This window comes from Salvelinus fontinalis, chromosome 17 (genome assembly GCF_029448725.1).
Source record: "Salvelinus fontinalis isolate EN_2023a chromosome 17, ASM2944872v1, whole genome shotgun sequence".
NCBI classification, from domain to species: Eukaryota; Metazoa; Chordata; class Actinopteri; order Salmoniformes; family Salmonidae; genus Salvelinus; species Salvelinus fontinalis.
Genome location: NC_074681.1, coordinates 13,614,354 through 13,627,069, shown reverse-complemented (window position 1 = coordinate 13,627,069; position 12,716 = coordinate 13,614,354). Strand labels below are relative to the sequence as shown.

Genomic DNA, 12,716 nt, shown 5'->3' with positions numbered 1-12,716 from the left:
TTCTGTAGTTAGAAACAGATAAGATTAGCATTCTTGAAACATTCTTTTGGTGAAATTGTATTTGATCAAATTGATTGCACCCAAATTGGCTATTTTAATTTATAGGATTCATATAATCTTCAATAAATATAGTACCTAACATCGGATTTGGATCATATTTATTTTTAACAATGACTAAGACATGAGGAATCCAATAACATTTCAAAAGCCACCACGGCACCCCCCCACACAACCCACACCAATCCCACCCCAACAACCAGTGTACAGTATCAGTTCTCTATGTTTGAGAAGTAGTATAAAGATGTGGTTTGGAGTATGCTTTTTCATCCTTTGTAATGTATTTCCTGTGACTCTGGTGATGGTCCAGCCAACCCCCCCCCCCCCAATGAATTTGCTTACATTATTTACCATAAATTAGTATGCAAGTACCAGGTTTTCCCAACTAGATGCCGCTGTTCCTGCTACTGCCACCACACCCTTTTATCCATTTTGCTGGTCTCTTGTGTTTATTAAATAGATCGCAGCATTTCTTTGCATCTTTGAGCAGAAAATAGCTTTTGCTGATAATGAAAATACATTGTGTTGTCAATTGTGTGGTCAAGCCAGTCCTCCATGAAAGCAATTCAGTTTGTCCTTCTCTTAGCAACCTAATGCTTCAACACAACTATCCTTGAGTATTCCAACAACTGGAGGCTCTCTGAGAGGGTTATCCATATGGTGCAATTCTCATATGAAGACTTTTCCTACAAGCCCAACATTTTGATGGACATATGGGCTAGTGACTAAATGTGACAACCCTAATAAAATAATACAAATATTAACCATTGCATGGCAGTCGTATGTTTAGAAAACATCTTTATTATTAGAAAACATCTTATTGTTAAACCCAGCAGAACACTATACAGTGTGTGTTTGGGACTTGTACCATTGAAAAGCATTAGAGGACATAATGTTGAAACCATTAGAACTGCTGTAACCTAAAGGTGTGCTGTTCGTCAGGAAAGGTCTAACTAATCAATTTTTAAAGGGAACAAACCACACACAGAGGGACTGTTTCCTAGACACAAATTAAGAATAAGAGAAGGACATACTGAGTTGCTTTCATGGAAGATTGGCTTGAATTGTGAGCATGACAGCACAATTTATTTCAATCATCAACAAAAGCTATTGGCTTTCTACCCAAATCCATACTGAATGATGGAAATATTCTGTTAAGCTGACAGTGTCGCTCTGAATGTGATAAGTTATCAGATGATGATAATTGTGGGTTAATTTGATTTCCTCAACGTAGACCGCTTCTGTCACTCAAAGATCCTTATCCATAAACCACACTACCTATTAACCATTTATTCCATTGGAAAACATGTGTCGGCAGAATCCTGGCTACAGCAGGGGCCCACATGAACATCCCCGTGGACCTGCGGACTCTGAGGGCGGTGCGAGTCCTGAGGCCTCTCAAACTGGTCTCTGGGATCCCTAGTAAGTACTCTGCATATCAATCACCAGCTGAAATATTAATCAGTTACAGTATCATAATACCTCTGTCTGTACTCTACTACAATGTCTTATTCCCAGAGGCAATCAGGCATTAACTATTCATACACGTGTGTGGTGTCACCAGGCTTGCAGATCGTGCTGAAGTCCATCATGAAGGCCATGGTGCCTCTGCTCCAGATCGGCCTGCTCTTGTTCTTCGCCATTCTCATGTTCGCCATCATCGGCCTGGAGTTCTACAGCGGGAAGCTCCACCACACCTGTCTACCTACAGCTGACATCCTGGGTAGGAACATACTTCATTCTCCCTCACACTCCCTGCATTTCATACATTACCCCAGTGGTTCCCAGCCTGCGGTATTAGGACCCCCGGGGTTACTTGGCTTATCCACAGGGGTACTTGAGAAGACTCACTAGACCATAGGCCTACTGGTAAAATGCACATGACGGGGTAATGTCGTGGAATATTCTAATCAAGTGAGAGAAACTTTGTCATTTCTTCAAACAATCATCTTTATTTAATATTGATTAATTATTGCAATAATGAGACCAGTCAACCCAACACTCTTGACTGTTCGGCCGAGTAATCTAACCTGTACGCAAATGCAGTGTTCTTTATATAGCTGACACTAACAATGCTTAGTCATGGCTGGTTCCACCCCTCCCATGCAGACCAAGGGCACCATAAGCCACTCTGGATTCATCCGGTCGCTATCTGAGCGGGGTTGTTGTCTTAACCCCACCCTGGCTTAGTTTCTCAAATGCAGGGATGATTTTGAGACAATGAGGGATTGTTCTACTCCTAAGCTATCTCTAGTAAAACACATTATTGTCTTTGTAATGCAGTCTTTAACTCATCTCTAGTGACCATACGCCCAGATTGACTGTAGGGAACTAGAGTGGAAACCATAAAAACACAGCATTAGTAGGACAGAAATGTCTTACTATTAGTTAAATATGAATTGTTAACCATTAATAAGAAATGAAAAGGTAAATACGTAATTGTTCTCTCACAGTACTTCAGGGGTACCTCGGACAGAGCAAAATTCAGTTGGTGGTACAGTAACCGGAAAAGGTGGGGAACCACTGCACTACCCCACACTCCCCCACACTCCATGTATTTCATACACTCCCCCACACTCCATGTATTTCACACACTACCCCACACTCCCTGTATTTCACACACTACCCCAAACTCCCTGTATTTCACACACTACCCCACACTCCATGTATTTCACACACTACCCCACACTCCCTGTATTTCACACACTACCCCACACTCCCTGTATTTCACACACTACCCCACACTCCTTCACACTCTCTCTCTAGCAAAACCTCTTTGCCCACTTCTACCTCTATCCCTGGAGGAGGTCCCCTTCCCCTATGTGCTACATTTCCTCCCTATTATACTGTATTTATCTTTAACATATTCTATTATACTGTATTTATCTTTAACATATTCTATTATACTGTATTTATCTTTAACATATTCTATTATACTGTATTTAGCTTTAACATATTCTATTATACTGTATTTATCTTTAACATATTCTATTATACTGTATTTATCTTTAACATATTCTATTATACTGTATTTATCTTTAACATATTCTATTATACTGTATTTAGCTTGAACATATTCTATTATACTGTATTTAGCTTTAACATATTCTATTATACTGTATTTAGCTTTAACATATTCTATTATACTGTATTTAGCTTTAACATATTCTATTATACTGTATTTAACTTTAACATACTCTATTATACTGTATTTAGCTTTAACATATTCTATTATACTGTATTTGTCTTTAACATATTCTATTATACTGTATTTAGCATTAACATATTCTATTATACTGTATTTAACTTTAACATACTCTATTATACTGTATTTAGCTTTGACATACTCTATTATACTGTATTTAACTTTAACATTTTCTATTATACTGTATTTAACTTTAACATACTCTAGTATACTGTATTTAACTTTAACATGCTCTATTATACTATATTTAAATTGAACATACTCTATTATGTTGTATTTAACTTTAACATATTCTATTATACTGTATTTAAATTGAACATACTCTATTATACTGTATTTAACTTTAACATGCTCTATTATACTATATTTAAATTGAACATACTCTATTATGTTGTATTTAACTTTAACATATTCTATTATACTGTATTTAAATTGAACATATTCTATTATACTATATTTAACTTTAACATGCTCTATTATACTATATTTAAATTGAACATACTCTATTATACTGTATTTAACTTTAACATATTCTATTATACTGTATTTAGCTTTAGCATACTCTATTATACTGTATTTAACTTTAACATACTCTATTATACTGTATTTAGCTTTAACATACTCTGTTATACTTTATTTAACTTTAACATTTTCTATTATACTGTATTTAACTTTAACATACTCTAGTATACTGTATTTAACTTTAACATACTCTATTATACTGTATTTAACTTTAACATACTGTATTTAACTTTAACATATTCTATTATACTGTATTTAACTTTAACGTACTCTATTATACTGTATTTAACTTGAACATACTGTAGTTAACTCTCTCTCCCCCTGCACTGTTTATCAGAACATCTTTATAATGCAGCTCTTTTACCTGGCAGCTTCACGAGGATCATTCTGTCCCATCTAACACTTTTTTCTAAGTACACTTAGAAAAAAGGGTTCCAAAAGGGTTCTTCAGCTGACCCCATAGGAGAACCCTTTTTGGTTCCAGGTAGAACCCTTTCTGGCTACAGGTTGAACTCTTTTGGGTTCTATGTAGAACCCTCTATAGAAAAGGTTCTACATGGAACCCGAAAATGGTTCTACCTGGAACCAAAAAGAGTTCATGTTAGTGTAACAGTAGAACTTTACGTTGTCCCCTCGCCCCGACACGGGCGCGAACCAGGGAACCTCTGCACACATCAACAACGGTTGCCCACGAAGCATCGTTACCCATCGCTCCACAAAGGCCACGGCCCTTGCAGAGCAAGGGGCAACCCTACTTAAAGTCTCAGAGCAAGTGACGTAACTGATTGAAATGCTACTAGCGCGTACCCGCTAACTAGCTAGCCATTTCACATCCGTTACACTCACCCCCCTTTCAACCTCCTCCTTTTCCGCAGCAACCAGTGATCCGGGTCAACAGCATCAATGTAACAGTATAACTTTACGTCGTCCCCTCGCCCCGACACGGGCGCGAACCAGGGACCCTCTGCACACATCAACAACTGACACCCACGAAGCAGCGTTACCCATCTCTCCACAAAAGCCACGGCCCTTGCAGAGCAAGGGGCAACACTACATCTAGGTTGCAGAGCAAGTGACGTAACTGATTGAAACGCTACTAGCGCGTACCCGCTAACTAGCTAGCCATTTCACATCCGTTACATTAGTGTGCCTAACTGAGCTGCTTAGCTACATTTCAATTAGCCAACAATGATTACTCTGTAATTACACAAGCCACAAATAGTATTTTATTTACTCTAACATGGAAAAAATATGGTTTGACCCAGGGATATACTGTATGATCAATCTCCAGAAATGTGTATTTCTCAACTGTCAATTCATGCAGCAACACTGACCCCTGGGATGTTGGTGAGTGGTCCCTGAGATGGTTAGCTGACACAGATTCAGTCAGTTCTCAAGTGACAGTTTTTAATGTAAGTGGTCCTCCAAGGACAAAGGATCATAGCTCCCCTGTTGTAATTAAGGTTGAGAGGAACACTGCTCTAGACATCTGCTACTCCTAAATCCTATTTCAGTCTATGGTGACTTTGGAAAAGGTCAGAAGCAGCGCAAAAGTAATCCGTCTGAAAAGATTTGGCATGGATCCTCAGATTCTCAAAAGGTTCTACAGCTGCACCATTGAGACCATCTTAACTGGCTGCATCACCGCTCGGTATGGCAACTGCTCGGCATCCGACTGCAAGGCACTACAGAGGGTAGTGAGTACGGATCAGTACTTCAGTGGGGCCAAACTCCCTGCCATCCAGGACCTCTATACCAGGCGGTGTCAGAGGAAGGCCCTTAAAATTGCCAAAGACTTCAACAACCCGAGTCATAGTTTTCTCTGCTACTGAATGGCAAGCGGTACTGGAGCGCCAAGTCTGACCCCAAAAGGGTCCTGAACATCTTCTACCCCCAAGCCATAAGACTGCTGAACAGTTAATCAATTGGCTACCGGACTATTTACAGTGACCTCCTTTATTATTATTTGTATTTTTTTTGCACTGACTCTCTTGCACTGACATTATGTACATGCACTAGACTCTACCCACACACTCACACATACTACACTGATACTCCAACACACACACACACACACACACACACACAGACACACACACACACACACCAATACACAAAACACACACACATACACACATAGACACGCTTTCACACTCTTAACATACGCTGCTGCTACTCTGTTTATTATCTATCCTGATTGCCTAGTTACTTTTACCCCTAGCTACAGTACCAGTCAAAAGTTTGGGCACACCTACTCATTCAAAGGTTTTACTTTATTTGTACTAGTTTATACATTGTAGAATAATAGTGAAGACATCAAAACTATGAAATTACACATGGAATCATGTAGTATCCAAAAAATTATTCAAAGTAGCCACTCTTTGCCTTGATGACAGCTTTGCACACTCTTGGCATTCTCTCAACCAGCTTCACCTGGAATGCTTTTCCAACAGTCTTGAAGGAGTTCCCACATATGCTGAGCACTTGTTGGCTGCTTTTCCTTCACTCTGCGGTCCAACTCATCCCAAACTATCTCAATTGGGTTGAGGTCAGGTGATTGTGGAGGCCAGATCATCTGACGCAGCACTCCATCACTCTCCTTCTTGTTCAAATAGCCCTTATACAGCCTGGAGGTGTGTTTGGGGTCATTGTCCTGTTGAAAAACAAATGATAGTCCAACTAAGAGTAAACCAGATGGGATGACGTATCGCTGCAGAATGCTGTGGTAGCCATGCTGGGTAAGTGTGCCTTGAATTCTAAATGTATCACTGACAGTGTCACCAGCAAATCACCATCACACCTCCTCCTCCATGCTTCACGGTGGGAACCACTCATGCGGAGATCATCCGCTCACCTACTCTGCGTCTCACGAAGACACCAAAAATCTCAAATTTGGACTCATCAGACCAAATTACAGATTTCCACCGGTCTAATGTCCATTGCTCGTGTTTCTTGGCATAAGCAAGTCTCTTCTTATTATTGGTGTCCTTTAGTAGTGTTTTTTTTGCAGCAATTTGACCATGAAGAAGGCCTGATTCACGCAGTCTCCTCTGAGCAGTTGATGTTGAGATGTGTCTGTTACTTGAACTCTGTGAAGCATTAATTTGGGCTGCAACTTCTGAGGCTGGTAACTCTAATGAACTTATCCTCTGCAGCAGAGGTAACTCTGGGTCTTCCTTTCCTGTGGCGATCCTCATGAGAGCCAGTTTCATCACAGCGCTTGATAGTTTTTGCGACTGTACTTGAAGAAACGTTCACATTTCTTGAAATTTTCCACATTGAGTGACCTTCATCTCTTAAAGTAATGATGTCTTTTCCCTTTGCTTATTTGAGCTGTTCTTGCCATAATATGGACTTGGTCTTTTACCAAATAGGGCTATCTTCTGTATACCACCCCTACCTTGTCACAACACAACTGATTGGCTCAAACATATTAAGAGGGAAAGAAATTCCACAAATTAAATTTTAACAAGGCGTACCTGTTAATTGAAATGCATTCCAGGTGACTACCTAATGAAGCTGGTTGAGAGAATGCCAAGAGTGTGCAAAGCTGTCATCAATGCAAAGGGTGGCTACTTTGAAGAATTTCACATTTAAAATATATTTTGATGGATATTTTTTTGGTTACTACATGATTCCATATGTGTTATTTCATAGTTTTAGTGTCTTCATTATTATTCGACAATGTAGAAAATAGTAAAAATAGAAAAAACCTTGAATGAGTAGGTGTGTCCAAACTTTTGACTGGTACTGTATGTCTAGATACCAGACCTGCTGTTGTCAACTCTCTAGAGACAGCAGGAGCGGTAGAGATACTCTTAAATGATCGGCTATGAAAAGCCAACTGACATTTACTCCTGAGGTGCTGACTTGCTGCACCCTCGACAACTACTGTGATTATTATTATTTGACCATGCTGGTAATTTATGAACATTTGAACATCTTGGCCATGTTCTGTTGTAATCTCCACCCGGCACAGCCAGAAGAGGACTGGCCACCCCTCATAGCCTGGTTCCTCTCTAGGTTTCTTCCTAGGTTTTGGCCTTTCTAGGGAGTTTTTCCTAGCCACCGTGCTTCTACACCTGCATTGCTTGCTGTTTGGGGTTTTAGGCTGGGTTTCTGTACAGCACTTTGAGATATCAGCTGATGTAAGAAGGGCTATATAAATACATTTGATTTGATTTGATTTATATTACCTCAATTACCTCGTAACCATGCATATTGACTCAGTACTGGTATTCCTTGTATATAGCCTCGCTATTGTTATTTTATTGTGTTACTATTTCCTTTTTTTTCGTTTTTTTTCTTCTTACTTTTTAACTCTGCGTTGTTGGGAATGGGCTCGTAAGTAAGCATTTCACTGTAAAGTCTACACCTGTTGTATTCGGCGCATGTGGACAATACAATTTGATTTGAAACAACGCACCATGGACAGTGGTTATCAGGCTCCCCATGCTGTTGGGTGGAATACTGCAACACTGTGTTGTTAGTTTGGTGAAGAAAGGAGCGTGCTACTTACATTTGAACCACATCTGCCTTGTCCTGTGTTAGAAAATGAGACGATGGATACGACCGAGGTGGAGTTTGCGTGCGGAGTCAGGAAGTGTCCAGAGAAGTACGACTGTGTCGGGTCATGGATCGGCCCCAACGACGGCATCACCCAGTTTGACAACATCCTGTTCGCTGTGCTCACTGTCTTCCAGTGCATCACCATGGAGGGATGGACAGCTGTACTCTACAATGTGAGTACCGTACACTCCAACTACTTTAAGGCTACTCAACAACAACAAAAATACATATTTTTGGGGCAGACACATTGAGGGTCAAATCCTGACTTCATGTGTAATTCAATGTTTCACGTACAGTGAAGGATTTATCGATGTCAATGGGAGCTTTGTCTGAATGTTGGAGTGTTGCATGGGTATCTCTAAGGTTTGTGGATTCGTGGAGGACTCCTGAATGCACAGGAGGTTTGATAGGTGCCTCTATCTTGTATCTGTTCTTGTACTTCTTGTACTTACATACACGTCTCGTGTGTGCTAGACCAATGATGCCTTGGGCTTTATGTGGAATTGGATCTACTTTATTCCTCTCATCATCATCGGCTCTTTCTTCGTACTCAACCTGGTGTTGGGAGTCCTCTCCGGGTGAGTAAATAAAAGTGTGTGGGTGTGGGTGTGGGTGTGGGTGTGTGTGTGTGTGTGTGTGTGTGCGCGCGCGCGTGTGCATGGGCAGATGTGCAAGGTTGTGTGATTTTATGAGGGTTTTGGAAGGGGTATTAATGGATCGCCCCATGTCCTGCATGTGTAGGGAGTTTGCCAAAGAGAGGGAGCGGGTGGAGAACCGTAGAGCCTTCATGAAGCTGAGACGCCAACAGCAGGTAGAGAGAGAACTCAACGGATACAGAGCCTGGATAGACCGAGCAGGTACTGTACTGTCACCTTAGAACCACCACCAGAACTACGTAAGATGGAACAATGTATATATTATAAGATCCAAGTGGTGATTTGGGTGTTATGGTTTGGTCGAAGTAGATCATGTTCATTTTGCAAGCTGCTGTGGTGCTTTTGAAATGGCTCTGCCCTGATGGAGATACCTGGTGAATATATGCCTGGAGGGTGACTTTGTGAAGCTGCAGTGCTATAATGGCAATCTACAGTATCTTTCTCCCACGCAAGTTGAGGTTGAGAGGAAGGTGAGACTGACTCACTGACTCAAGTGTGAATGCGAGTCTGTGCGCATCCATGTGTGTGTGTGTGTCCATTTTTGTGTACATGTGCTCATCCGTGTGTGTGTGTGTAGGTGTGTGCATGTCCGTGTGTGTGTGTGTGTGTGTGTGTGTGCGCACGTCTGTGTTTGTGTGTGCCCATCCGTGTGTGTGTTTAAAATGTATGCGTTAGTCATAGAAATCAATGTGTTCCATCTCTGGAGGGGTTTATCAGGGCCCTGAAAGAGAAGCGTTGGCTGCCAGGCGAGCACTAGATGAGCTCTTACCTGATGATGAGTTTCTCCCCCTCTTAGAGCATCAACACTATGCAACACTATACATTCAGCCCCAATACTAAGCTTTGCAATGCTAAAACAATAATTTCAATATTACATTTCAACAGGTTAGCCCCATGATTTGCTCACAATCTTCAGAGAGTGCTGAGAGAGGGAGAGAGACCTATTTACGTTTCAGTAACACTTTATGATCACTTAGTGTGGATAACCTTGAAATGTGTTCATCCCAATGTTACAGAGGAGGTTATGCTGGCTGAGGAGAACAAGAAGTCGGGGAGATCTGCTTTAGATGGTAAGAACCAGAAGACATTGAGAGGAGTCACCACCAAAATGTTCTATTAATGTCCTTGCCTTCCACATTCACTACCCTTGCTACAGTAATCCTTACAGTCCAATACAGTACAGTACAGTGTTTTTGATGATACATTGAACACTTCACCTTTTCACAACCTGCCTCTCTCCATCAACTACACGACAACTCCAGCTATAGTCAAAGGCAACATTTTGTTGCTCTTTGACCTTCGTTAGCTGAGAGCTGCTGCAGACAATTGAAAATGCCAGTGAAAAGTGAAAATATACTGTAAAACACCTCAAGAAGTTAATTTGCTTTGTTTACTGTGTGGACATTGTGGTTGTCTTGGTAACAGTAAAGTGAAAAAGGCTTGGCGTGCGCCTGTAGTGATATACCATCTGTCAACAAGGTCTTGTTTTTAGAATGTTTTTGTTTGTCTCACTCCTTTTCAGAAGACGTGAATGATTCATATGACACTTTCATTTACACCGTATCTAATATCTACCCTTCCTCTCATGTTCAGAGGACTTCAGTCAGTTTGCCCTGAAAGTTAGTATGTCAGCGTGGATATGTGCCATTTCCCACCGTTAACATATCATTATTTCTATTTAGAGCTAGTTTGCCATTCACTATGCTGGCTCGTGAAATGTGTTGTGTCATAAAGCATCTGTTGTTTCATGTCAGACTATCTAGGCTATTAGAGACATTCTCTGTTTGTTCTCATTTTGTGTTGTGTGTGTATTCAGTGCTGAAGCGGGCCACCAGTAAAAATGCAAAGCGTAGAGGAGGTCCTGGGGATGCGGAGATCTCCACTATAGGTGAGTGAGGAACACACAGCCTAGACCCTCATATTAAGACTTCTTGTTGTCTTTCTCTTTGCCTCCATTTCTCATCTCTTTCCCCCATATCTATTTGACCTCTAATATTTTCTACACCTTTTCTCTCTCCTCTCCAACCCTGACCTTTTTCTTTCTCCATATCCTTTCTCTCCCTCTCTTTCTGTCTATTTTCTTAAACTATCCTCCTCTCCTCTCATTCCTCCTCCCCAGGAGCACCTCGTATGCGGATCCGTACGGTGCGACGTGGCCCGGTGGCGTACATGCGTCGTAAGGAGCGTATGCTGCGTATCTCCCTGCGGCGCATGGTGAAGACAGACACCTTCTACTGGACTGTCCTCAGCCTGGTGTTTCTCAACACCATATGTGTGGCCATTGTCCACCATAACCAGCCAGACTGGCTCTCCACCTTCCTGTGTACGGTTGATCGATCAATTGATTGAATCAATAACATTTTCTTTACATAGACAATTCCACCACAACAATTACATATTCCGAGAAAATAAACTCCTGGCACTAAGCATAGGCTATGCATTGTATTTACAGTATAACTTACAGTAGCAAACTTTAAATGCATTCTGAACAACTTTCAATACATCTCCAGACTATGAAGATGGCCTTCTTCCATCGTACAGTGTTTATAACATAGCCTGAAAAAAAGCTGGGTTTGAACAGAAAGGCTCTGAACATCTGCCCAGCCTTTCATTTTTAATGATTTATTATTTCTTCAGACTATGCAGAATTTGTTTTCCTGGGGCTCTTCTTGGCAGAGATGTTCTTAAAGATGTATGGCCTGGGTTTCCGCCTCTATTTCCACTCCTCATTCAACTGCTTTGACTGCGGAGTGAGTTTGTTTATCCTTTACGTTTACTCTCCAATAGCTTATGGTGAACCTTGATTACCACAGCTAAGTGGAATCAAGACTTACAAGTGTGGCAACAAAATATTTGCTTATTATTATACAGGTGGATCAAGAAGCATTACATTTCTAACAATATGGACAATTAAGTGCTACTGTTATGTGATACTGTCCTATATTGCAGACTAGTGTGTGTTCTTAATGATAGAGGTTTGTCGAAACTGAACTTCTCTTACAGTGTTTGAGTGTTGCTTGGTGTCTCTTGTGCAGGTGATAGTTGGCAGCATCTTTGAGGTGGTGTGGGGCTTCTTCCGGCCTGGCATGTCCTTTGGCATCAGCGTCCTTAGGGCGCTGAGACTCCTGAGGATCTTTAAGATCACCAAGTGAGTGGAACATCAACCAGAATGAGGGTTAGGATCAACATTAGTGTTACTGCTGTAAGTGCAATGTATTATCACACAAGGGTTAAGGTTACTGCTGTAAGTACAATGTATTATCACACTAGGGTTAAGGTTACTGCTGTAAGGACAATGTATTATCACACTAGGGTTAAGGTTACTGCTGTAAGGACAATGTATTATCACACTAGGGTTAAGGTTACTGCTGTAAGGACAATGTATTATCACACTAGGGTTAAGGTTACTGCTGTAAGGACAATGTATTATCACACTAGGGTTAAGGTTACTGCTGTAAGGACAATGTATTATCACACTAGGGTTAAGGTTACTGCTGTAAGGACAATGTATTATCACACTAGGGTTAAGGTTGGGATTAATGTTAGGGTTAGGGTCAGTATTGGTGTTACTGCTGTAAGGACAATATATTATCACACAAGGGTTAAGGTTACTGCTGTAAGGACAATGTATTATCACACTAGGGTTAAGGTTACTCTTGTAAGGACAATGTATTATCACACTAGGGTTAAGGTTACTGCTGTAAGGA

At 40.9% G+C, this 12,716-nt stretch overlaps 1 protein-coding gene across 4 annotated transcripts in view; it reads left to right on the top strand.

Annotated features, from left to right (window-relative positions):
* Positions 1-12,716, top strand: part of LOC129813734 (voltage-dependent R-type calcium channel subunit alpha-1E-like) — an 85,549-nt gene that overhangs the window by 33,697 nt on the left and 39,136 nt on the right. For all 4 annotated transcript variants that reach the window (XM_055866203.1, XM_055866204.1, XM_055866202.1 and 1 more), the window contains 10 exons: positions 1,376-1,479; positions 1,622-1,780; positions 8,336-8,526; positions 8,828-8,931; positions 9,095-9,210; positions 10,026-10,079; positions 10,826-10,897; positions 11,129-11,332; positions 11,647-11,759; positions 12,045-12,157. In XM_055866203.1, coding sequence (XP_055722178.1) covers positions 1,376-1,479; positions 1,622-1,780; positions 8,336-8,526; positions 8,828-8,931; positions 9,095-9,210; positions 10,026-10,079; positions 10,826-10,897; positions 11,129-11,332; positions 11,647-11,759; positions 12,045-12,157 — 1,230 coding nt within the window. The remainder of the gene's footprint in view (positions 1-1,375; positions 1,480-1,621; positions 1,781-8,335; positions 8,527-8,827; positions 8,932-9,094; positions 9,211-10,025; positions 10,080-10,825; positions 10,898-11,128; positions 11,333-11,646; positions 11,760-12,044; positions 12,158-12,716) is intronic.